Source organism: Dipodomys spectabilis, unplaced genomic scaffold (assembly GCF_019054845.1).
Source record: "Dipodomys spectabilis isolate Male_0828 unplaced genomic scaffold, ASM1905484v1 ptg000145l, whole genome shotgun sequence".
In the NCBI taxonomy this organism is placed as follows: domain Eukaryota; kingdom Metazoa; phylum Chordata; class Mammalia; order Rodentia; family Heteromyidae; genus Dipodomys; species Dipodomys spectabilis.
The window spans coordinates 23,172,538-23,200,475 of NW_024870822.1; the positions used below are offsets into that span (position 1 = coordinate 23,172,538).

At 37.3% G+C, this 27,938-nt stretch overlaps 1 protein-coding gene across 1 annotated transcript; it reads left to right on the forward strand.

Annotated features, from left to right (window-relative positions):
* Rnf141 (ring finger protein 141) lies at positions 1–27,938 on the forward strand. The gene is made up of 6 exons (XM_042691424.1): positions 1–82; positions 8,936–9,129; positions 12,622–12,730; positions 18,019–18,200; positions 21,353–21,460; positions 24,937–27,938. Exons 2-6 carry the CDS (start codon positions 8,987–8,989, stop codon positions 25,085–25,087), a joined length of 693 nt encoding a protein of 230 aa, XP_042547358.1. The 5' UTR covers positions 1–82; positions 8,936–8,986; the 3' UTR covers positions 25,088–27,938.

The window sequence follows — 27,938 nt, forward strand, 5'->3', positions numbered from 1 at the left end:
CCTGCCCGTCGCCGCCCGCGGATGCCAGCGGCGGGCCGTGGCGGCGTAGCTGCCGCCGGGAGCGCGATGGCTTGAACCAAGGGTGAGCTTCACGGTGCTGCTCCCTCCCCACGTCCCTTCCTAGTGCCCCACCTCTGTCGTGCTGGGGAGTGGACACACTGGCTCAGCCTCGGCTTGCCGAGCCGGAGTTCGGGAAAGCCGGGCCCTGCCCGGCCGCCCTGTCCAGGCCTCAGCGCGCGGGGCCGGTTTGGAAGCCGGGTCTGTGGATGCGCGGCGCCCACCCGGAGCTTCCCAGTGGCGGGCGCGGACGGAGCTGGTCCAGCTTTGGGGGTGTGGCTCTGGGCGAGCGAGGTGACGGTGTTTCTCCCGGAGCCCTGAAGCGTTCGTTTGAAAATGACCGCCGCCGCGGTCAGTCACTTGGTGACCGGGTTGAGCTGCTGGTAAGCAGTGCCTGGGGTTTAAGGAGGGGCCGAGGAGGCCCCCGGGGCTGCGCCCTGCGCGCGGGACACCTCGCGTCAGGAACTGTTGGCCTGGGGCGTCACCCGGACAGGCCGGGTCAGGTTTCTTGCTAAGCCCTACATTTCTAATTAGATTAGGCTGCTGTGCTGCCCCGAAGCCCTTGCCCAGCGCGCTAGCTGCTCCCTTTATATCCTTTGGCCAATAAGTGTAGAAGGAGCCCTTCGGGACAACACTCCTCTAGTTATCTCGAGTTTACAGAATATGGATTTACTATTACTGTTATTGTTGAAATCTGTCCCCCCAACCTCCCTTTTTGAAATGAATGGCATATTTTGGCATCCTGACCCTGCCCTATTTCAAGGTACTCAGCTTTTTTTCCCCCCTCTGACATGTTCGTCGCTAAGGCTGAAAGTCACACAGTTGTTTAGAATTCTTCCAGCTTCTGCACCTCGTTGATTGTTTCTGTGCTCCACCCATTCTCCTAGCTATAGATGAACTGCATCTATTCAGAATTTTGCCTGGGGCATGGACTGCCACTGACCAGAGCTTCTGAATTTGTCCCCTCTGTGTGGAAATCACCCCTCTAAGAGAGTAGCAATGCTTTCTAAATTCAGAACTCAAATACTAAGCATTTTTTCTTCTTGCTGCCCCCAGAATATGACTTTCAAAAATCGTTCTTTTTTGGTGTATGACTTTTATATTTGATCCCTCTTGATTCCTCTTGATTCTTATCCACACATTTCCCTCCCCCCCTCCATTCCTAAAAAGGCCGGAAGCTCCCAAGAAAATTCATACAAATCTATGGTATTATTTCAAAATATGGAATGTATTTAGAAAACACTTTTTTCTGATTAACATTTTTGATCCTAGAACAGGCATTCCAAATTATGTGACTAGCCTAATTATTTCACTGTGTATCTGTTAATTTGTTGTGTTATATTCCTGTCTTTTAAAACATCTGGGATACTTAGAGATGTAGAGATTAAGTAAGCAATAGGTAAAAAGTAAATAGTATCCTTAGTAACCTAGTTATAGTAATTAATATTTACTACTGAGATTAAACTTGATCTGAAATTTGGTAGGGAATGGCTTTCAGAGAGGTCTTCTAAATACTGCAGTACTTGGCAACTAGTCATCCTGTTGCACTCTCAGGCTTTTCCATTTGAATTTGACTTGGTCCTTTATGAATGGCTGATTATGGCTTAAATTTTCAGGAAGTTTTTATGGGGCTTTTTTTGTAGTTATGTGTGATGTGATTGTTAAATTTTTTTATAAGGAATATTTGCACTACAACAATTCGTCTGTACCACCCACCAGAGAATGTGGCATTTTTGGAATCCTTGATGTCCTTATGAGTTTCAAAATAACAATTCTTTATTTAGAAAAGTCCCTCCAATGGTTTTTGAAACCCACTCCGTCTTGTTGGAAAGGACTATGTTACAGACAAGATAGTAGTCTGAGAATAAAGTAGTCCTTGGAGAAATCTTAAAACTACAGATGTGTCCTTTACTAAATTTTAGGCCAGTGGTTTACAAATTATGTTCTTATGCAGTGCTACTGTTCAGTAATTTAGAGGGATGTATTTTGTTAATATGAAATAATTTCCCTGTTTATATGTTTGATAATGACCAGGTTTTACAGTTTTACATTTCTTTTTCTAATTCTCTCCTAGTTTAGTGATAATAGACAAGTCAACAAATTAACAATAATAACATATATTAATAACCATATTAGCATACACACATGTATCTGAATAGTAACATTCAGAAAACATGTTGTACCTAGTATCTTCCAGAAAGGAGAACACACCTAAATGCAGACGTGCATGGAGGGGAGTGATCAAGTGATTTGACTGGTGATATGTGCAATCATAGCAGTAGGTACAGTCAGTCACCAAAGAGGACAAACTGAAAAATCTGTAGTGGGTGACTAAAGGATGACCTGGACAGATTGGTTTTGTGAATATGTTGTGGCTTTATATTGCATACAAATTACAATCATATTTTTACATTAATAGTAGATGTTAATATTAGTATTGATTTCTGTATAAAGAATTCAAGATTCTCTCTCAGATTGAGAACCACTGTGGCCATCAGTCTTGGGCAGTCTCTAAATAGATTGTGTTTTAATTCAAGGAGTCAGTGATGAGGTTTCCTGGATACCAAGTGCAATGACAAGAAAACATGCTACAGTATTTTCACAATAAAAAAAAGAAAATATAAACACACACACACACAAAAGAAACATGCTAATATGCTGCCACAATAAACCCTACCATTCAGAGTTAGGACACCAGAGCCAAACAATGCACAAAGAGAAATGAATATTTCCTAACTCAATAAACAGGCAACAAGGATTCCTTTTTTAAAAAAAATATTGTTTTTAGTTTAACAAGGGCTGGGTGCAGGTAGTTCACACTGTAATCCTAGAAACTCAGAAAGCTGAGATCATAGGATCATTGTTCAAAGCCAGCCTGGACAGGAAAGTCCATAAGACTCTTAACTCTAGTTAACCATTTAAAAACCAGAAGTGGTGCTGTAGCTCAGAGTGGTAGAGGGCTAGCCTTCAGCAAAAAGAGCTCAGGGACAGCGCTTAGGCCCCCATGACCAACAACAACAACAAAAAAAATTAACAAGGCTTCTTTTTAAATACAGCTTTAGTGAACAGTGTAGGGTATTAAAAATGTTCTTTGGCATAAAGGTTATTTTGAGGTTATTTTGCACTTCTAGATGTAGCAGATATAAGAGGTACATTCTAACCTTCCTTTTTCTTCTGAAAGCAAGAGATAAAACTCCCAGGTGAAAAGTTCAGGGGAAAGGAAAACATTCTTAACAATAGAGACAAGCAGACAGCATTGGAGTTAGGAGAAATCTGTATAAGCCTTAAAGTAACTGTTTTCCTAGTTTTCCACAATTAGATTGTCAACGTGATTGGATTGATGAACAGTTGGAAAACTGGTAAAGCACACTTTTGGGTGTGATACTATTAGATCATGAGAGCTCTGAATGGATTAATGAGTGGATTAATACCTTGATCATTTTTTTAAATATGATGGCATTATTGGGAGGTGGTGAAAGGTTGGTGGTAGGACCTTGTTGGAGGAAGTAGGTCAATGGAGGCATGTCCTTGGGAATTATTCCTTGTCCTTGCCTTTTCCTGTATTTCCTCTTTCCACTTCAGTTATCCATTCTGCTCCACACCTGCCCATGATGTTCTGCCCAAGCGCATAAACTGAACCCTCTGAAACCATGAATCAAAATGTGTCCTTCCTCTCTTACATTGGTTTCTGCCAGGGAGTTTTGTCACCACAACATGAGAAGTACTTGAGAATGCAGTTCTCCAGCCCAAACCCCTTTGTCTTTGCATATTTTCACAATTTTCTGTTTCTTGTCCAACATACCTCTAAGCCTTTGGCCCTATTTTGGGTCTTAACTTTCTGGTGAGGACTTCTATGCACATGTAAAAATTACTAAATAAAACTTGCATATCTTTTCCTATTTGTTTTGTGAGAGTTTAATTTTTTTTAATTTTTAATTTTTTGGTTGGTTGTGGGGCTTGAACTCAGCACTTGGGTGCTGTCCCTGAGACTACCACTGTACCACTTTGAGGAAAAGTGCCATTACAGTTTTCTGGTTTCATGGCCTTTCCCATCTGGGGCTGGCTTTGAGCCATGATCCTCAAGTCTCAGCCTCCTGAATATCCAGGATCACAGGTGTGAGCCACCAGCATCCGGCTGAGAGTTTAATTCTTATATCCAGCCTCAGACCCTGAGAGGATAAAAATATTAGGTCCTGGACATACATTGATCAAATAATTATGAGTTTACATTAAATACTGAGACTGAATTATAAAAGTTGAGGGCTTTTTTCTGCTAAAATAGGTATGATTCCAAGTTTCAGTCTAGTTTAGAATCCTACCTTTTGATTGAGTTGGTACAGGAAAATTAGAGGAAGGGTTAAGTTTCATTTTGAGAGTAAAATATTAGTTTAGAGATCACCTACTCCACTTACCGCCCAGGCAAAACTCTTCCCTTATATTCAATTAGGTGAACCTCTAATCTCTACTTAAATGCTTCCATACTTTAGGAAAAGTAATTTAACATGTAATAACCTTTTCCACTTCTGTATAGTATTGAAAATTTTCTCTCTAATCTAGCTATCTGCTCCTAGCAAGAGTTTAGGATTTGTTAAATATTTTTGATGTCTCTATTATATTGGCTACTTATTTTGATTAAAACCCTCAAAACTTTATATTTAACTGCTTTTAAGCCTATTTTACCTAGATGCTTTTAAAAAAATAATCAGGTGTCACTTTTTTTCTGTAATAAATATAATTTACTTTTAACAAGTTAGTATTTTAATCTTGAATCAGTGGATATCATTTATTCTAGTTTTGGTTAGCCACAGTTAGAGAAACATCTATCTTCAGGCTGGGAAGGTGGCTCAGTGGTAGAGCGCTTGCCTTGCATGCATGAGGCCCTGGGTTCGATTCCTCAGCACTACATAAGCAAAAAGAGAAACATCTATCTTCAGGTCATCAATAAAAGTGCTCAACAGAACCCATTTTGGTGTGATCGCTCCTTCCTCTTGGAGGACCTTTCTATAAACCTCAGCCTGGAATATTCTGTCACCATGCTACTAACCTCTCTTGAATGTTCTTCTGAACTCAGATGTTTGCTCAGAGATTTCTTTCCTAGCACAAGACTAGGTGTGTTTGAATTAGTATTTTTCATCCTGTGATTATATATTTATGTGTATGACCACTGAGTCTTTTCCCTGTTGTATTGGGTGCTCCATAGTGGTAAGCACTGTTTCTCTTTCTCACTGTCATATCCCTAGAACATAAACACCAGGCACATGACACTAGTTGGCAATCAATTGTTCCTAATGATTTCATATATATGTGTATGTAGTAAAGGTCGGGATAAAGTTGAGAAGGACTTTTCTTTTAATGTTCTATTTTCAAGTTCTATTAAAATTTTCTGTTAAGCCTGGGAGAGTGGCTCAGTGGTAGAGCGCTTGCCTTGCATGCATGAGGCCTGGGTTCCATTCCTCGGCACCACATAAGCAAAAAGAATAAAAGCCGGAAGTGGCGCTGTGGCTCAAGTGGTAGAGCGCTAGCCTTGAGCTAAAGAGCTGAGGGACAGCGCCTAGGCCCAGAGTTCAGGACCCACGACTGGACCCCCCCAAAAAAAATTCTGTTAAGTTTATTGATTTTTTTGCTGGTTTATTTTTGGGAGCTGTCTGGCTTAAAATAAAAAATGTGCATCACCCTAGGTGGTTGAGATGTTATTAACCTGTGACACTCTTAAATCACTGATAGTGCATGCCAATGCCAACTCCTCTAAGCTAGGATCTCTCATTGTTTCTCTTTGGATACAGTGGCTATAAATCTACTTGGCTTATATTTAAAATGTATAATTTTGCCTTCAGAAAAAATTTTAGTAGTCTGAATCTTCCTTAAGAACTCCTTTTCATTTATCTCCTCGATAAAATTGTTGCCAGCTAGGCTTTGATTCAAAACAGTAGTCATAGTTTTTCTTCCTTTTTTTTTTTTCTTTGTACCACTATATTTTTCTCTGTCTAAGGTCATCGAGAGAATAAACTCCAAATGTGGTACATTAAATTTTGATAATCGTAAAACATTCTTATTGTAACTCATCTTAATTTTATATGGCTTTATGGTTACTTTTTAATTAAATGATAAAGCAAATTTCCTGGCAAAAATTTTCCTATAAAAACATATCCTTTGGGGCTGGGAAGGTGGCTCAGTGGTAGAGTGCTTGCCTTGCATGCATGAGGCCCTGGGTTCGATTTCTCAGCACCACATAAACAGAAAAAGCCAGAAGTGGTGCCGGGGCTCAAGTGATAGAGTGCTAGCCTTGAGTTGAAGAGTTGAGAGACAGCACCCATGCTTAGAGTTCAGGCCCATGACCAAAAAACAAACAAAAAAACAAAAACAAAAAAAATCCTTTGTTACATGATATGGATATTAATTTTAGAGAAAAAAATAGTCCTTTTTTTTTTTTTTTGCCAGTCCTGGGGCTTGAACTCAGGGCCTGGGCACTGTCCCTGAACTTCTTTTGCTTAAGGATAGCACTCTACCACTTGAGCCACAGTGCTACTTGTTTTGTTCTGTTTATATGGTACTGAGGAATTGAACCCAGGGCTTCATGCCTGCTACGCAAGCACTCTACCACTAAGCCACATTCCAGCCTGAAAATAGTAGTCTTTTATGGTTAAATGAAATAAAATTCTCTTGGAGATCTGGTTTTTAAAAATTGGATTTTCATACTCACATAGTTCCCTCAACCCCCATATTGGGGATGGAACTAAGGACCCATATGTGGTAAGGAATTGTTCAACCACTGAGTTACATCCTAGCTTCCTATCTTTGTTTTTAAAAACTAAGGAAAAAACCCTACTACTAACTATGTGACTTTGGGCAAGGTACTTTAAAAGTACATTAAACTCTTCTGTGAATACATATGACATGCTTAGAAGGATTGACACATAATGCCAGTGCCTTTATTAATGAGCATTTGTATTGAATAGGACTTGCCATCCCCACTTGTTGAGTGAATCACTGTAGGAACACACTATTCAACAGTTAGCCTAATTTTAACCAGATGTTCAGCTCTTACTATAGTGTAATAAATTGTTACTTATCAAAGGAAAAGGACTATCTAAAATAAACACATCCAATTCTTTTCTAGTCATAACACATAGAAGTGTATCTCTGAAGATTTTAGAGTAAATGGTTATTAAATGTTTTGTGGCTAAATTTTAAAGTGAGTTCAACAAATTATTGCTTTATTGATATATTGGTTGCAAATTACTAAAATAGTGATTCTACCTTTTTTTTTTCTTTTTTTTTTTGGTTGGTTGTGGGGCTTGAACTCTGGGCCTGGGCACTATCCCTCAGCTCTTCAGCTCAAGGCTAGCGCTCTAACACTTGATCCACAGCGCCACTTCTGGTTTTCTGAGTGGCTTATTGGAGATAAGAGTCTCACAGAGTTTCCTGCCCAGGCTGGCTTTGAACCACAATCCTCAGATCTCATCTTTCTAAGTAGCTAGGATTACAGGCGTGAGCCACCGGAGCCTGGCGTGATTCTGCCTTTTAACTAAGCATAGTCATATTTAGAAAACAAAATTATACAAAATCTAAATTAAAAATACCTAGAGGAATTAAAGAACAAGAGTAGTTTTCAGCTGAGCACCAATGGCTTTCGCCTATAATTCTGGCTATTCAGGAGGACTGAGATATGAGGATCACAGGCCGAGCAGGAAAGTGTCTGAGACTTGTTTTTTTTGGGTCCAGTCATGGGGCCTGAACTCTGGGCCTTGGTGCTGTCCCTCAGCTCTTCAGCTCAAGGCTAGCGCTCTACCACTTGAGCCACAGTGCCACTTCCGGCTTTTATTCTTTTTGCTCATGTGGTGCTGAGGAATCGAACCCAGGGCCTCATGCATGCAAGACAAGCGCTCTGCCACTGAGCCACCTTCCCAGCCCCAAAGTGTCTGAGACTTTTATCTCTAATTAACTAGTAAAAATCTAGAAGTGAAGCTGTGGCTTAAGCAGAATATATGGGGTTGTTAAATTATTATTTTTTTATTTTTGCCGGTCCTGGGGCTTGAACTCAGGGCCTGGGCACTGTCCCTGAACTTCTTTTGCTCAAGGCTAGCACTCTATCATTTGAGCTACAGCGCCACTTCTGGCTTTTTCTGTTTATGTGGTATTAAGGAATTAAACCCAGATCTTCATGCATGCAACTAGGCAAGGAATCTACCACTAAGCCACATTCACAGCCCAGTTAAATTATTTTTAATGTTTAAATTATATCAAATTTTTCATACTAAAAATCTTTCATTTATATGGATTTCAAAATAAAAAATAGTACACATAAATGCAATAATAACATTTTAGCTGATATTATGAGCCAGTATGGTATAATGAATATGAAAAACAGGAGCTCAGAGTTCACCTGTAGTGTATATATAAAGTCACATAGCTCCACTTTCTTATCCATAAAATAGGGCTTTAATAATGCCTACCTTTTTACACGTGACATCATATATGGAAAGCTCTTAGTTTGGAATCTTACCTGGTAAGCAGTCAAGAAATTGCTCTTAGGAAAACAAAGTATACAAGCTTCCTGTTAAATATAGTCACTTGAGAGTGTGTAGGTAGGTATGTGTGTGTCTTATTGGTTTTTGACTTGGTAGAATTAGAGATTTATTACCCTCCCAATATCATAAGTGAATCCTACTTTCTCATTTAACTATGTGATTCTGAAAAAAAGCAAATAATGTTTTACTTTAAATATATAGGTATTTAAACAAATTCTTAGGTTCATGTAAGTATACCAAGCTCTCCTAGCTCTCTACTAGTTTACTCTTACTTGTTTTTGAAGAATGGATATATTCATATTTTAATATTTAATATAAGTAACTTATAAATATATGTATATATTTGACAGAAACTATGAGAAGCAACACTCTTTCTGGATTCTAAAAGACATCCTTTCATCATGGGACAGCAAATTTCGGATCAGACACAGTTGGTTATTAACAAGTTGCCAGAAAAAGTAGCAAAACACATGACATTGGTTCGAGAAAGCGGCTCCTTAACTTATGAAGAATTTCTTGGGAGAGTAGCTGAACTTAATGATGTGTAAGACTTGTTCTTTTTAATTTTTACTTCTTGATGTTTGCTCCTTGATGTCATTGCTATATAAGAAGTAACCAAAGGTATTTGTAGTAAAAGTTAATATTAATGTAGACTTTTCTTTTATAACTGTTTTTAAAATATAAAGTAGGAGCAGAAGAGATTAAAGGATCTTAAAATGAAACTTGGAATACAGACCATGAGTATATTAAAGCAATTCTAGAATATAATACAATCCAACATCTCAACTGTATACTAACAGACTATAAGTTGACTCTTGTTTTGAATTTACAGGGTGCATAATAGAAGGGGATAGGTCAGTTAGCTACTCTAGGGAAAGACTACAATAGGCAAAAGTAAATGAAAGGCTTGTGTATATCAATTCTGGTGTGTGTGTGTGTGTGTGTGTGTGTGTGTGTGTGTGTGTGTGTGTGTGTGTGTGTGTGTGTGTGTGTGTGTGTGTGTGTGTGTGTGTGTGTGTGTGTGTGTGTGTGTGTGTGTGTGTGTGTGTGTGTGTTCCCTTGTTTTCTTATTGATACATAATTTTGCCAGAACAATACATAGATGATAGTAAGCCATTTTCATCTCTCAGAAATAATTATTTCACTTCTTCTTTCTCAGTAGTCAATACTTTTCAGTCTCTACATAATTCCTAAATTTCTTAGTAAATCCTAAATTTCTCTACCTTCTTAACAAGCATACCTAATAAAAATTTCTCTTATCTTTGTAAATGTATTCTTTATTATATCAAATTTATACTAACCTGTATAAAATATAGATACATGAAAACACATAGGGCTCTTTGTCCTTGCATTGGCTCAGACCACTACATTTTAAAATATTGTAGTTTGTTTTCTCCCATAGGGACGGGGATGGCGGGTGCTATTAAATATTAAATCTTCCTCTAACAGCAGCACTTCTACCTTTCTTTGTAGTGCATGTGTGGTGTGTGTGTGTGTCTGTGTCTGTGTGTCTGTCTGTGTGTCTGTTTGTCTTCTGTCTCTCTGTCTTCTATCTGGGGAAAATAATTAAAATATATGTATGAAGAATTAAAATGTATGTGTAAATTAAAATGTACACCTTAAAGGTTCTCTCTTTAATGTCTTCAATTTAAGCAACATTCACTGAACACTGTGCAAACAATCATGAGGGTTGGATATTTTAACTGAGGCCTAAATTAATTACCAAAGTATTAAAGGCAGATCTAACTCTTTCCAAGCCTGAAGCTCTTTTTATTACCTGTCCTGGAGAAGTAATAAAAATGTCACCTAAAAGCCCAGGACCACTAAGTATATAAATGTGTATAATGCATGTACCATTTTCCTGCACTTTATGACAATTATGTTGGATAAGAGACACCCTTTATCAAATATAATACATAAGGTAAGAAGAAAGTAGTAGTCTATATGGACATGGCTGGAGTCTACTGTTTTTAGCCAGGCATGAAGAATAAAGAACAGGTTAGCTGGGTGGCTCATCCCTGTAATTCTAGCATGGAGCAGGCTGAGATCTGAGAACTGCAGTTCAAAGCCAGACCTGGTAGAAAAATCCATGAAACTCTTAGCTCCAGTTAGCTACCAAAAAGCTAGAAGTAGAGGTGTGGCTGTGGTAGAATGCTACCCTTCAGTGAAAAAGCTAAGGATAGCAGCTCCTGAATTTAAACTCTAGTACTAGGGCACCAAAAACCAAAACAATGGACTAGAACACTTGAGATTAAACTATTCCTAGTGCTTGTTCTCTGGGTCAAGAGATAGTGAGACAAGAGGGCAGGGAGGGAGATTTTTCATGTTACTGTGTATATCTGTGTGTTGTCTGATTTTTTTCAATAAAATCTGTTTGAGTTTTAAAATTTTAATATTCTACTTTTATCCTATAAATCTTTTGCATAATTCTGTTTGAACCATTACTTCTGATATAGTCTTTGAGTGTGTGTATGTGTGTATATGTGTGTGCCAGTCCTGAGTCTTGAACTCAGGACCTGGGCATTGTCCCTGAGCTTTTTTTGCTCAAGGCTAGTACTCTACTTGAGCCACAGCTCCACTTCTGGCCCTTTGGTAGTTTATTGGAGATAAGAGTCTCATGGAAATTCCTGTTCAGGCTAGCTTTGAACCATGATCCACAGATCTCAGCCTCCTAAAAGCTAGGATTACAGGCACTGAGCCACCAGTGCATGGTGTGATTTCATATTCTTTTTTAAAATTGTTATTATAAAGATGATGTACAGAGGAGTTAAAGTTACATATGACAAATAATGAGTACATTTCTTTTTGAACACCTCAGACTGGATTTGAGGTTTTGAGTGGTTAATTTGGTTTTGCTGTCAAGGGGCCTTGTGTGTGTTCAGCAAGCACTTTGCCACTGAGCAACACCATCAGTGCAATCTAAACCAATTTCCATGAGTTAAAGTTGGGCCTTTCACAAGGGCAGCACTTTCTGACAACTGTAACGTCAAACTTACAGAGAGACAGAAATCAGAACTAGAAACTCACATAGCTGGATTCTTTTTACTGGCAGACTTTATTTTTGATGGTCTCAGAGAAATGTTAACACCAAAAAGGGAAGCTGCAATATTTAGATATGTCTTTGAACTGATTTAAATTGGTGTAGATAGTGTGATATTGAGTAATCCTCTGAAAGTATTATTTATTTATTTATTTATTTATTTTTGGTCGGGCACGGGGCTTTAACTCTGGGCCTGGGCGCTGTCCCTCAGCTCTTCAGCTCAAGGCTAGTGCTCTACCATTTGAGCCACAGCGCCACTTCTGGTTTTCTAGTGGTTTATTGGAGATAAGAGTCTCATGGACTTTCTTGGCCGGGCTGGCTTTGAACCACTATCCTCAGATCTCAGCCTCCTGAGTAGCTAGGATTAGGGACATGAGCTACTGATGCCCTTCTAAAAGTGTTATTTTTTATATTTGAAGTCTGTGACTCTTAAAATTACTCAGCTACATTTAGTATCTCAAATCATTGTTTTACTTAGTCATAACCCAAATTGACTATAAACCAAATACTTTTGAAGAGTTATAGTAATGTGGTTGCTTAAGTAGGACTCAACAAATAACAAAATACCTTGATAAGATATTTATACATATCTCAGCCATTAGTCAAAATTTAATATGTAAAATCATCTGAACTTTTTTCTTTAAGTACGAGGTTTCTTGGACTTGTTTTCCATGTCTTTAAATGAAGACAGTTGAGATGTTTTATGTTTATGTTTTAAACATTCTCTATACTGAGTTTTAAGCTAGTATTCAATAATTAGTTATTGTCCTTCATATGATTTCCTCATATTTCCTTCTCTGAAAAAATAAAACCCAAAACTTTAGCCTTTTTTTTTTTTTAAAGCAACTCTGGTGTTTGAACTCTGGGCTTCACCCTCGCTAGACAAGTGTTGTTACCAATGAGCCATACTACTAGCTGAAAGTGTGTCTTGAATCATAACTCTATTATTTTGTTTGACTTTTCATAAAATTAACAAATAGACTTGTCTCTTTTTAGAACTGCCAAGGTAGCTGCTGGCCAAGAAAAACATCTTCTCTTTGAGGTGCAACCTGGGTCCGATTCCTCTGCCTTTTGGAAAGTAGTTGTGCGGGTGGTCTGTACTAAGGTAAAACTACTAGAGGCTTCTATTTCTGGGCTTAAAATATTTTGGTGGTTGAAACCATGGTTAATAATGTAATATAATGGAAATAAATGTTAGGAATTTGATGTCTTGTAAAGCATAATTTTCATACTCTTATTGTCTGGTTATCCCTACTTGCTGTGTAACAGCTTTTTAGAGTCAAGGAGAGGAATAGTAAACTAAATTATCCTTACTTCCCATCTCTCTTTTGGAGCGTTAGCTTACTATGGAGCCCTAAGGTCCGAAGGTAATACTCTGTTTAGGTCTAAGAAGACACCTTAAAAATTAAAGTTATCTCAGGAAATAATTTATTTTAAAAACACTGAATTTCATTCATTTGAAAATCTATTAGAAAGGTGTGTTTGGGTTTGTTTTGGTGATTTTAAGTATGTATCATTAATGTACCATCTTTTAGTTTAGTCTTTACATTTCAGATAATTGAATCTATCAATTCTGCTACAAGTATAATGATATTTGTTATAGAGCATTACAAAGCCTCCTTCCTACCATACATGGGGATTCATGTAATTCCAACTACTAAGGAGATGGAAATAGGAGGATCATGGTCTAAAGCCAGTCTAGGCTAAAAGGACTGGAGGTAGAAGCATGGCTCAAGTGTTAGCCCTGAGTTCAATCCCCAGTACTGCCAAAAAAAAACCAAAAAGCCTTATCCTCCCTCCTCTGACTCAATTCAAATAAACATTCATTAACCTTTTGACACATACTGACCTTAGTATGAAAATGAAGGCACAAATTTTAGTAGGCCTTCTATCCCAACCCCTATCCTAAAATGAACGATGATACAATAAAAATAATCCGTATGCATATGTCATAAATTGAACATGAATGCTTATTCATGAGCATCTACACCTAACCAACCAAAATGTCCCTGAGTAGATTTTTCCTTTTGAGATCTAGGCTCTGAGGATTACCTAAAAAGCATGCCATATTTTCTTAGTGGGTTGTCAGTTTTATCTGTTATGTTTCAGTGTCATTTTGTTAAAGCAAAAACATGAGTGCAGGCATGCCAGGCACTAAGAATACCATATAAGATGACTAAGATCAATTCTACATTTTCAAGGAGACTGTACTTAATGTTCAGGTCCCTTGTGATTCAGCTAGAATCTGTTTTAATCTCCACACCTTCAGACTCTTCTAATTTATGTTGCTGTGAAATAGCCTTTCTAAAGCACAACTCTCATCACCTCATTGCCTTGTTTAAAATTCCTCTACATTCCTCATTGCCTTCAAAATCTTCTTTACTTCCTAATTCAAGGCCATCTACAATGTAGCTACAAACTATTTTTTATGCTTTTTTTCACAGCTATTTCCTTTTATATACTACATTTTTACCAGTCCTAGTGAATTAAGCTGTTATGTTTCCATTTCAGTCCCTCCACTTAGTGAGTTCCCTCAACTAGAATGTCTATTATTTCTATCATTTAAGTTGACATCAACTACAAGTTACAGAAGATTCCTATTAAACTAGTTTAAACACAAACTATTTATTTTCTCACTTATCAGGAAATCCTGAAATAGACAGGCTTCGGGATTGGTTAAAGACAAAGACCCAGCAAAGAAATACAAATCAAAACAACATTGAGATTCTACCTCACCCCAGTTAGAATGGCTATAATCAAGAACTCTAATAACAACAGATGCTGGAGGGGATGTGGACAGAAGGGAACCTTACTGCATTGTTGGTGGGAGTGTAAACTTGTTCAACCACTTTGGAAAGCAGTATGGAGGTTCCTCAAAAGACTCCACATAGAGCTCCCCTATGACCAAGCAATCCCACTTTTGGGCATTTACCCAAATGATCACAAACAAGACCATACTAAAGCTACCAGCACAATTATGTTTATTGCAGCATTATTTACCATAGCTAAGATATGGAACCAACCCAGATGTCCCTCAGTAGATGAATGGATCAAAACAATGTGAGATACATACATACATATATATATATATATATATATATATATACACACACACACACACACACACACACACACACAATGGAATTCTATGCCTCCATCAGAAAGAATAACATTGCCCCATTTGTTAAGAAATGGAAAGACTTGGAAAAAATTATATTAAGTGAAGTAAGCCAGGCTCAAAGAAACATAGGTCCCATGGTTTCCCTTATTTGCAATAACTAGTGTATGTCAGGGACAAACAGAAAAGGTCAGATAAGATGATGTTAAGTGAAATGAACCCCAAGATAGGGACACAAATGGTTTTTTTTTTCTTCCTTGCTATTCTAACGTATTTATAAGGTACCATGTGATTTTTTGTTTTGTTTTGTATGTTCCTCCCCCACCATACAACCGCTATTTTCACTGTATTTGATGTTGGTATAATTTGTGGAGGGGAAGAGAAAAAACAAATTGTTTAAATAGGAATACAGGTGGACCCATTGCAACAATGAGATGTACAAGACGCTATGTCGAAAAATGAACTTTACCACTTAGGCGGGGGGGGGGGGGGGGGGGGGGGGTGGAAGGGGTAGCTGAGGAGGTGGGAGGGAAGAGGGGATGGTAGGGGAAAAACAAAGGAGGAAGCAACAATGCTGGATAAGAAATGTACTTATTACCTTGCTCATGTAACTGTAACCCCTTTGTACAGTATTATCACAATAAAAAACTTAACTTTTAAAAAAAAAGAACAAGGAAGTGGCGCCATGGCTCAAGCGGTAGAGCGCTCACCTTGAGCTGAAGAGCGCAGGAACAGAGCCCAAGCCCAGAGTTCAAGCCCCATGACCGACCAAAAAATAAATAAATAAATAAATAAAATAAAATAAAAAAAAGAACAAGAAACTAAAAAAAAAAAAGACCCAGCATAACTCTCTGTGCAACCCATTGGTCAATGTTAAGACACCTGTACCCTGGCTGGAGGACTGTGCTTACCATGATTAGTTTTGGTTAGATTGACCAGATTGACTCTTGAATTAGTTAGAAAGTGAATACCAAAATAAAAGACTACTGGCAGCCAGGTGCCAGTGACTCGTGCCTGTAATCCTAGCTACTAGGAGGCTGACATCTGAGTATCACAGTTTGAAACCAGCCCAGGCAGAAAAGTCCATGAGACTCTTACCTCCAATTAATCATACACATACAAAAAAAAAAAAAAAAAGGCTGGAAATAGAGCTGTAGCTCAAGTGGTAGAGAGCTAGCTTTTAGCAAAAAAGCTAAGAGAGAATGCCCAGAGCTGAGTCAAGCCCCAGGACCAGAGTGCAAGTGCACAGTGCACACATGCGCAAGAGCACATGTAATAAAGTTAAACCAGACACCCACGGCTCATGCTTCTAATCCTAGCTACTTATCTTCCACTACTCTTGATTTCTCTCATTCTATTCGTGCTTCTCTCCAGGTGCACTTCCACTGAACAGCTTTTATTCTTATTCTCTGAGTCTGAAATGATCATTTCCCTTAAATGGCCACTTGTGACTCACTTTACTGTGAGGTCTCCTCTGTACCTCAGTTTCCCTTCTCTCTTGTTTCATCTTTATAACACTGCTTTTCATCTAACTGAATCCACTTTTTTTTGGGTCTGTCTCTCCTCCCTGTCATGAAACTTGATGGGGGGGAGGTGGTGAATACACTATGTTTTTAAGTACCTAGAGCAGTACACATAGTGCATGTACCACCTAAATTGTGGGTACTCAATAAATTTAATAACAAGGGTTCTATGATTAGAACAGTTATAGGGTGATAAACTTTACTAATATAGTACTAAGCTTGTATGAATTACTTATAATTTGCTCTAAATTACACAATTCTAAAGGAACTTCCCTCAACTATAAAGACCTATTTCAGAGCCTATGTAAATTCCTGTCACATTAAGAATGTTATATAGGGCTGGGAAGGTGGCTCAGTGGTAGAGTGCTTCCCTTGCAGGCATAAGGCCCTGGGTTTGATTCCTCAGCACCACATAAGCAGAAAAAGCCAGATATGGTGCTGTGGCTCAAGTGGTAGAGCACTAGCCTTGAATGAAGAGTGGAGGGACAGTGCCCAGTCTCAGAGTTCAGGCCCCACAACTGTCAAAAAAAAAAAAAAAAAGTTATACGTTTGCATCTTCACACAAATCTGATCTTCACAAAATTTAACCAACTTTCTGATTATTAGAGGTGATTCTCAAAAGGAATGTGGCTTATTTTTTATTTTTAATTGCTTTTTCCAATGCTAAAACAATAAATAGTAATAACTATTGTTTTTATTCCAAATATTTGTGTTACTGTAGTATCTTTTAATATAAAATCTGCTTGGGGAAGGTGCTGTCAGTCGTGGGGCTTGAACTCAGCCTGGGTGCTGTCCCTCAGCTCTTTAGCTCAAGGTGAGCACTCTACCACTTGAGCCATAGCGCCACTTCCAGTTTTCTGGCGGTTAATTGGAGATAAGAGTCTCACAGACTTTCCTGCCCAGGCTGGCTTTGAACAGTGATCCTCAAATCTCAGCCTTCTTAGTAGCTAGGATTAGAGGTATGAGCCACCAGTGCCTGGCTTGTTTTTAGTGGTATTTTAACAACATTTTGCTAGTAAATTTTGTAGTGTATTCTTCTTGTTTTAGTTTAGAAGTTTTGCTATAAAATAGATCTTAAGGGTACTCAAGAAAGTATCCCATTATGTTAAGTCCTAATTAATAAATTATTGGCTGAGCCTGGAGACAAACACACCTGGAACCCAAACAATCAAGAAGCTGAAACAAGAGGATCATGAGTTTGAGGCCAGTTTGGACTATGTAACAAGACTGTCTCAAAAACAAGACAGAATGAAGAGGAAAAAAAAAATGAGAAATTAAAGTGGAAAAATTAAAGTGAGTTATCAATACTGGTCTCTAAACCTCATTTCTTAGCCCAGGAAAGTCATCTAATAACTTCATTGACACTAAACAAAAGGATTCCTAATCAACTTTTTTTTATGACTTAAAATTTTTTTAAATTTTATCTTCTTGTAAAGATGCTATACAGAGAGGTTACAGTTATGTCAGTAAGCTAATGAGTACATTTCTTATTGTTACCCCCTCCTTTGTTTTTCTACTACTATCTCTTCCCTCCCCACTCAACTTTAAAAGGATAAGTTGAGTATCTATCTATCTAATGAGATGCATTTGTATACGTTCTTTGAACCCCACAATGAAGGCAACATGATATTATGCATTTATTCAGACTCTTATTTTTTAAGGTAGTTTACAAACCATAAGCCTCTATTGAGTATTGGATTCCTATTGAATCTTTGTTCCCCTTTTGTTTTTTCATTGTCTTTGTACTTTTAGATTAACAAAAGCAGTGGCATTGTGGAAGCATCACGGATCATGAATTTGTACCAGTTTATTCAGCTTTATAAAGACATAACAAGTCAAGCAGCAGGAGTGTTGGCTCAAACCTCCACCTCTGAAGATCCTGGGGAAAACTCATCCTCTGTAACATCTTGTCAGGCTAGTCTTTGGATGGGAAGGTATACAGTGCATAATTCCTATTTTACTTATTCTCCAATATGTAAAATATTGGAAAATCTGAAATCTCAGATCTTTTTGTCTCAGTTGGTATTATAGCCCAGATCAGCTTTTAGATTATTCTGTCAGTCCATTCACTTTTGTTTTGGGGTTTTTTGTTTATTTGTTTGTTTTTTGTGCCAGTACTGGAGCTTGAATTGGGGCTGGGAGTTGTCCCTTAGTTTTTTGCTCAAGGCTAGCACTCTACCACTTGAGCAACAGCTCCATTTCTAGCTTTTTGGTAGTTAATTGTAGAGCAGTCTTTCGTGGATTTTTCCTGCCCAAGCTGGCTTTACACCATGATCCTGAGATCTCAGCCTCTTGCATAGCTAGGTGAGCCCCTACTGCTTTGCTTCCATTCATTTTATATTGCCAAATTAAACCTAAACATAAGTGGCTCTTAACTAGACAATGTTTCTGTCAGCCTGATCTCCACAAATCTACTCTCTATATGCTGACATTTAATGACAAAGAAAATATTAATACCCCCTTTTTAGTAAGTATTAGGTTCTTAGCCAGAATTATTTAAAGAGTGAAGTCCAAGAAGTGACAAAATCATTCCAAAAAGTGACTAATTGAAGGTTAAATATTTAAATATTGGATCTAGGACGTGCAGTCCATTCAAGAATCAGCAAATCATTGGTGCATAGATTGCATGTACTAAGTTACCAAAAGAAAATTAAGTCTGGGGCTGGGAAGGTGGCTCAGTGGTAGAGCGCTTGCCTTGCATGTCTGAGGCCCTGGGTTCGATTCCTCAGTACCACATAAGCAAAAAGAAAAAAGCCGGAAGTGGCGCTGTGGCTCAAGTGGTAGAGCACTAGCCTTGAGCTGAAGAGCTGAGGGATAGCGCCCAGGCCCAGAGTTCAGGCCCCACAACTGGACCCCCAAAAAAAAAAAAGAAAGAAAGAAAGAAAATTAAGTCAGCCAGAGTTTTCTGGAATGGTGCTTGTTTACTGAGATCTAATATTACATTATTATCTAACTAAACTTTCTTTTCCTTCTCTGTTAACCTTTAACATGTGAAAGTTCCTATTTGTGGCCATTTGACTGTCATGACACTAAACTTATAAATATCTCATTGGAAAAGAAAAACTTAGGTTAGCGCAGACATGCTGACATCTTGTCTTACTGTCATACTCAGTAAATAGCAGAAATCTATAATGACACATGTCCTTTAAGGTTAAGAAGTGTTTAACAAGAATTTCTCTTTTATTGCTTGATTTACAGTTGCATTTTCTAGTTCATTTTAGCCACCTGGTTTCCAAGTATTATGTTAGTTAAATTATATTTTCAATTTATGATTTTCTATTAATCTTTAATAATTTTCAAGGTTTGGGCTAAACAGGTAATACTGTTGACCAAATGAGACTTAGAACATTGTAGGCAGTATTTAGGCTTATCTTATTTGAAAGATCCATTTCTCAAAGAGATCTAATATTCCATTTTTTCTACTCCCTCTTTAGACTGGTGAGATTTTTTTTTTGTTTTTTGGGTCCGGTTGTGGGGCCTGAACTCTGGGCCTGGGCGCTGTCCCTCAGCTCTTCAGCTCAAGGCTAGCGCTCTACCACTTAAGCCACAGCACCACTTCCGGCTTTTTTCTTTTTGCTTATGTGGTGCTGAGGAATCGAACCCAGGGCCTCGAGCATGCAAGGCAAGCACTCTACCACTGAACCACCTTCCCAGCCCTGGTTTTTTTTTTTTTTTAAGTGTTCTAAAAGCTAAGGATGGTGTTTTCCCATATGTTCAGGCCATATAGTGGCAAATGTTTTTCTTGTTGCAGTTACCTTAATGAAAGTGGCAAAAGTATCTCTTTCATGTGCCCTTGATATTGGGAAACTCAGTGCCTGTTAAGACTGCTATGTGCCTTCCTGTACTTTTTGGTTTTTAATGCAACTCTGATACACTGGTTAATAGAAAAAGACCTTTCAAATGGAAGAGGATTTTAGGAGGCCTTTAGGAGGCCCAGCTGTATATCTGATGCATAATTTTATTAATAGCTTATATTTTTTGTACTTTTACAGATTATTAAAATTATGATAAACTCATTAAATACAGTTCCTTGTGAATAAAATTATTGGTCCATGTCAGGTGAAGAAATATGTATAGACAAATAAATATCATACCATATAATTAGAAATGGATCTAAGTAGGACTCACATTCAGGCTTCTCAATGCACTCATGTTCCAACCTCTGCCTTACAATTTTCTAGTTCATAAAGATCTTACAGTACTGTGCTACTCAGACTTTTAGTAGTTTTGCAGAAGAGCCTGAGATTCTGTCAAGCTCCAAGGTGGTGCAAATGCTGCTGATGCTTGGATAACACTTGGGGTGAGCAAGACTCATTCGTATTTTGCCATAGAGCCCAACTTGAACTTTGCAAGTTAAGACTACTGCTAGCCCCCCCATGCATGCACACAGTTATATGAGACTCACTACCATCGACAAGTTTGTATTCATGCTCAGATGATTCTAATTACTGTGAAGTTTTCCATTTTGTCTTGTAATTGTTAGTCCTCGATATCTGGCTCTTTAATGGCAACACAAGCATAGACTAGAACCAAGTTGTGTTCAAATTCTAGCTCTACTTTTGCCTCAGTTGATAAGAGATAGTAATGCATCTGTGTATGCATCTGTAGAATGATCTCAGTGCAACCCCCTTGTACTATCAATATATGCTGATAAGTAAAATGTATTAAAAAGTTGAGATACTTAAGACTAAGCCAGTCCTTCATTTCTGTCAAGATCAGCATAGTAAGACCCTGATACAGGCCTTCAAGCAGCTTTCATCTTATATAATGAATACATTATGTGCTGGTTGAATTCATGTATTTAATATGATTAAAAGTGGGCCAAGTTATTTTCAGAAAGACCTGAATATTTCCAGTTTCTACCCAAATTCTGTTTAACCAGTCTTTATGAATCTTACCTCTCCTAAGTGTTTCTTTCCTAATGTATTTGTTATTCCTAGAAGGTATTACTTTTAGTCTGGTATTAACTTTTGCACATATTGTGCTTTATCCCCTGGATGTTCCATAATGCTTTTAAGGCAATGAAAACAAAGTAGGAAGCATGGACAGAAAATATCATTGTTCCAGCTCTGTTTTCACATCACAGGGTGAAGCAGCTGACTGATGAGGAGGAATGTTGCATTTGTATGGATGGTCGAGCTGATCTCATCCTGCCCTGTGCTCACAGCTTTTGTCAGAAGTGTATTGATAAATGGTAAGTTATCTGCTGCCTCTGGGGGTAGGCAAAGAGTATGTGGGACATAGTATTTGAATAAACTTTGAAAAGTACAAAACTGTAGTATTAGATACGAGAGATTCTTATTCTTTAGTATAAGAAATTTTATGACATGCTTCTTTTATTTTGTTTTCTTATCTTTAAGAGGTTGTTCAAAGGAGCTGCCATTTAACAAAGCAGTTTATGAATATAATATGTTATCACATGCTTCTTACTTGTTACAGATATTTTTATCTTTATACCTAAAGTTCATAAAATGTGGTCATATAGCTTGGCTTGATACTCCTGCTGCAAAAAATTTGTGCCTAATTTAGTCTAGTCTTTTCCTTTTTCTTCCTTTTTTTCCTCTTCATTTCTATATTTATTCTTGGTATGTATTTAGAAGGCGTAAATCTTTGCTCTAGAGGGAATGTCAGAGATCAATTAGTCAAGCTCATCACTTTATAATAAGAATTGAGCACTCAGGAGAATTTATAATCAATATACAATAATTTAACATATACACACACCCATTAAAAACTACATCACCATCAAGATAGTCAGCAATCCCACCTTCCAAATTACCTTGTGCACTATTGTAAAATGCAAAGCCTCCAAACACCCTATTTCTAAGGCAACTACTAATGGCTTCCATTTCTAAAAGTAATTTGAATTTTCCAGAATTTTTATGACAAATCATACAGGATCTACTCTTTTTGTTTAGCTTTTTTTATTCACTAAAACTATCCTGAGATTCAGTCACATTGTAGATGTAGATAAATTACACATGAAAGCTCCATTATTCATTATGGACATATATTTTTATGATCATATGAGTTTTTCCCTTATGGTAAATACCTACAGGAATATGGTAAGAGGTTTAACATTACAAGAAATTACCAATTCTTTCCCAAAGCAGTTGTATCTTTTTCCAAACACTGTTATAAGCACTGTATAAGAGTTACAGTTGTTCTACATCTTTGCCAGTATTGACATGTTCCAGTCTTTGTAGTTTTAGCCATTCTAATCGGGTTGTAGAGTAACTCATTTATGATTCTAACTTACATTTCCCTGCTGACAGATATAACATTGAAAAACATATCACATGCTAATACACCATCTGTATGTTCTCTTTGGTGATATGTCCACTTAAACCTTTGCCAGTTTCTTTATTGAGAGTCCCTTACATATACTTTAGATACATGTGATTTATCAGGCACAGTATATGATTTGCACATATTCCATTCTGTGGCTTATCTTGTCATTGTCTTAAGAATGTCTGAGAGCTGGGTGCCAATGCCTCATACCTATAATCCTACTATTCAGGAAGCTGAGATCAGAAGATCACAGTTTGAAGCCAGCCTGGGCAATAAACTTTGTGAGACTGTCTCCAGTTAAACAGTAAAAAGCTGGAAGTGGAGCTGTAGCTCAAGTGGTAAAATATGAGCCTTGAGCAAAAAAGCTGAGACAGCACCTAGACCCTGAGTTTAAGCACACCAGGGACAAAAAGAAAAAAAAAATGTCTTTGAGAGAATAAAAGTTTTTAATTTTAATGAGATTCGATTTATTACTTTTTGATTTTGGGGTAATAAAAGTTAAAAAATGATTTGCATTCCTCTGTGTCATGACCTCTAGCTGCCTTGGGCTCTTGAGTGTCTGGGTTATCTCTTCAGCCCTGCCAGTCTACTAGGCTTTTGGTAGATTTCGTTTTCTTGCTCCAGGGCTGGAAACTCATCAAGCAGTAAGCTTGGGCTAATATAGGGCTTTCTTGGCTTTTCACCTCTTAGGACTCACTGTCTTTCTTGCTTGATGTTTTGTGCACCAAAGAGCATATTATCTTGTAAAATATCTTGAAAAATACATGCAGGCTCTAGCTTTCATATTCAGTTTTAGGATAAATTTCTATTTATGTAAAAACCAAAGAGCTGTTGATAAAATTTGATTACTTTAGTTGCAGATTGGGAGATGAGGAGAAAAACACTACACTTTTTCCTTACATAATGTACTTCTAGCTTGTTAGAATCCTTCATGACCATCCCAGGGGACCAAGCAGAGGTAGGCACATACAGGAGAAAGATTATTATAAGGTTTATTAGAGGAGCCTTATCTACCCTGGGAGAGGAAGCACATGGCATCTGCCCCTATTCAGGTGGCAGGTAGCTCTGGGGCTGGTAATGGGGTAGGTGTGCTTGCAGGTAGGTCTAGGCAGAGAGAGTGAGTGGCCAGCTGTATGGAACTCTAGGGCAGGGAGGAGCTCAGGTCTGGATGGGGGTGGGGATAATGCTAACATAGCTCAAATATGGTATTTAAGTTTCCACAGTAATATTTGACCCAAAAAACCTTTAGAAAACAAAATTTTATTAAATGATTATATGTGTATTCTTTCTCAATCAGAAAAATTATCCTGCATATAAATTTCATCTCATTTTGAACATTGCTTCATTTTTGTACAGTTCTTCTTGTCACTTATGGACCAGGGGATTGGTCAGAGACCTTTCAGAGACCTCTAAAGCATAGTTCTATTTTTTGAGAGCCATGTAGGTATCACTTAGAAAGTTAACTGATAAGGACTGGGAATGTGGCTTAGTGGTAGAGTGCTTGCCTAGCATTCATGAAGCCCTGGGTTCGATTCCTCAGTACCACATAAATAGAAAGAGCTGGAAGTGGCACTGTGGCTCAAGTGATAGAGCTCAAGCCTTGAGCACAGAGAGGCTCAGGAATAGAGTCTAGGCCCTGAGTTCAAGCCCCGGAAGGAAGGAAGGAAGGAAGGAAGGAAGGGAGGAAGGAAGTTTACTGATAAAACTCTTCCTTGCTGTATTATTCCCCTTCCTAGAGCAATGGCTTCCATTTAAATTCAAAAATATTTACACTTCACACTTTGATCAAATCTCCATTGGTAAGAACGAGTTGCCTTTTAGGATTCATAAGGAATTTTATTATAAGGGGAAACTTCACCTATTTGGGAACAGGGATAAGATTTAATGTTAGTGCTTGTGGTAGCAAAAGACGGGGAAGAACTGAAATATACTTCTATAAGAGACTAGTTAAATAATGAATGGCATGTCCAGATAGTATATGTTTAAAAAGAATAAACTTAAGCCTTGTGTGATGGTACACACCTGTAATCCTACCACTTGGAAAACCAGTTTGAACTACATAGAAAGACTATCTCAAGGGGAAAAAAAAAAAAGAAAAAACTCTTAATATGTGCTGATCCATAATAGTCTACAAATATAGACAATATAAATATCAGAAAGATATACACACAGACACACACATGTACATACACATATTTACAGGCTTGATCATGTTTATTCTGTGTAAGAAACTGAAATTGAGAGGTTTTCATTGGATACATTTATGCTGTTTTTCTAAAGCCATGTACGTGTATCATTGTTCTTTTTTTTCCAAAAACAAAAGACAAAAAACCTTTTTAAAAAAGAGGGAAGGAAAACAAAGTGTTTTTGTTTTAACAGGAGTGACCGACACAGGAATTGCCCCATTTGTCGCCTACAAATGACTGGAGCAAATGAATCGTGGGTGGTGTCAGATGCACCCACTGAAGATGATATGGCTAACTATATTCTTAACATGGCTGATGAGGCAGGCCAGCCCCATAGGCCATGACTTTAGGGGATGAGTTTCTCTGGATATTGTAGGCTATGAATACATTGGCAACATGGTGGGACATCGTGGCACTGGTGCAGAAAAACTAATTTTCTCACCCTCCTATTTTTGCTATACTGAAAATATGCCCCATTTTTTAAAAAGTAAACTTCCTGTGTCTTCCATTTATGGTAAGCCAAAATTTGCTACTGTTTTAGACCATATTTTCCTATTATTTATCTGTTCTAATGTATATTGGAACAAATTGCTCTTGAATCCTTTGCTAACCGAAAATAGCAATATTTCCAGAGGCTTTTGATTCACTACTGTTTTTCAGGGAAGTATTCTGGCCTTTATTTAGATAGAGTTAAAGTAAATTTGGAAAATTGCTGAAAAGTTGTAGTCATCTGAAAAAAAATTTTGAATGACTGAAAAGGTAAGCTACATCAAAGTGCAAACTCAAAAGCTAGTCTTTCTGCTGGAGACAAAGGAGTATGCCCCCCTTGTGGTTAATTATTGCTCCTTTAGTAGTTTTTACTTAAAAAGAGTCACAGTGCTTTCATACCTTTAACTTCATCAGTGTATTCTGAAACACAAATTTCCCATGATGTATAATTTGGATAAAGACTGTAAAATTGGGACTTTGCTCTGTAAATGAATTTCTGCTGGAAAGTCTGTTGTGGAAATGTATTCTTAAAGCTGACTGTTTTGATTGGGTTTTGAAGGCTTGCTCATCTTGGGTTTTTCAGAAGGAAACTTTCCTTCACAAATTCTTTTGTATTTTCAGATCATAAGTTATTTGATGCTTATGAAGGTTTCAGATTCTTCAGATTTATTAGATTAAAAGAAAGGAAAGTGAAGTGGTTTTTCTACCATATGTATGTATAGCATCTCTGAAAAATTGATGGTTTGGCTTCTACTGCTCCACTGTACACCTGTGAAAGTCTCTAAAAAGGATATAATAATATTTTCTGTAACACTCAACCATGTTTTTAGATTTTACTTATGAAGTAAAAATTTTAACATTAATGTTTTATTATATATTAAACTAGGCCATGATGTCATCTTTAAAAAATATTTTAACACTTCACATACATTTTCTGACTTACTACCAGTAAGTTGAAAACACTGTTTTCCTAATACTAAGGTACACAATTTAAGTTGCTGCTTATTGGTAAAAATTTGGGAATAAGATTTTAATGGGTTTGTAAATAAGATAAAAAAAACTGTATCAAGGAAGAAAGATCTAATGGCATTCATGAGGAGACAGTAAAAGGTACCAAATAACTAAATACTTTCTATAGGGTGTTAATGCAAGCTGAGTATTTGGGTCTGTTGTATCAACCTTGCAACGCGCTGGGTGATGATGTGAACTTGAAAGCCCCTCTTGGTAGATTCCTCCTTTAGAAGTTTTTATCTTTGGTTTTCACATTATTCCAGCAATTTTGCAACATTGTTTGCAAGGTAATTTTTAGAACCCATATACACAAGTGCATGCATACACTCTACCCCCCATATAGTCATTTCATTCTGTAACCTTTATGTACACAATGACAAAATATTAAGTCAACCAATGAAAACATAAAAATGCATGGGTAATATGCTATATATTTGAATTTTTGTCATGCAAAACCCCAAACTTATAATACAAGTTTTCATATCCCTGAATCCTCTCCATTGATTCTTAGTCTGCTGTAGGATATATTTTGAAAAATCTTGTGATAAGTGGTCCTCTGAAATGTTTTCCAGCTCTAAAAATTTGAATTGTCCTTTTGGATTAGACTGCTGAGTTTAATTCAGATTGCCTAAATTTAAAATGTTTCTGAAAATGAAGAACACAGATTTATAGGGTTTGGATCTTTAAAGCCAAGGGTTTTACTCCTCAGAATTCACCTTTGAAGGATTAAACAGCAAGTGCAGTGACTCGATATTGCCCACATCTTTTATCTTACAATATGAGCTCCAAGACTAACTGATCTACTGTGAATTATATAATTTTTATTATCCTTGTGAAATAAATGAACATGGTTGTTTGTTCATTAAACTGGGTGATAATTCTTTAGATGTATGAATATTAAGTAGGTTCTACTATATCTAATTATAAAAGTTGTAAATGTGTTTAATGGATAAAATGTACATTTTTTCTATTCTGTACAGCTTTGTCTTTTTAAAATATGAAATACTTAAATGCATTACTTTGATAGGAAATATGTGTGCCTTCTAGGACTGTGAAATGTTCTCATGTTTGTAAGTTATAGTTTTCCCTATCCTAACTCAGTAACAAAGGATTTCTCATGATGTAGTTTGAGAAAATTAGTTTGACTACATCCTGAATTCAGAGGTTAAGAATACTGTTCTCTCTTATTCTTAGAAAATGACAAATTGTTCAATAAATGATCATTAGCAAGTAAGTTTTACCTAATTGAAGGCCTTTATTTTATATTCTTTATACTAAATATTTATATTCCTGGGAGGGTTGTGATGTTTGTGTACTATAATTTGAAATTCATTTCAAATTGAGTTTAATTCCCATAGATCATATATGTGTATACATGTTTGGGTTTTGGGTTTTAGGGTTGCTTTGTTTTGTATTCCTTATTGAAGCTTACTTTCTTAGTAATAAGAAAATACTTGGAAGGTCTGAGGGAATGGTTTAAATGGTAGGGTTCTTGTCTTGCATGTGGGAGGCCCTGGCTTCAATCCCCAGTACCTCAAAGGAAAACAAAATGACTTGGAAATTAGGGAGATCAGCTGATCACCCACATTAATGGTGGGCAACACAATGACACTATAATAGAAACATTTACTAATAGACTTTTGTTATCATGTCTTCTTAACCTATTGGACAATTAAAAATGGATAAAATACTCCA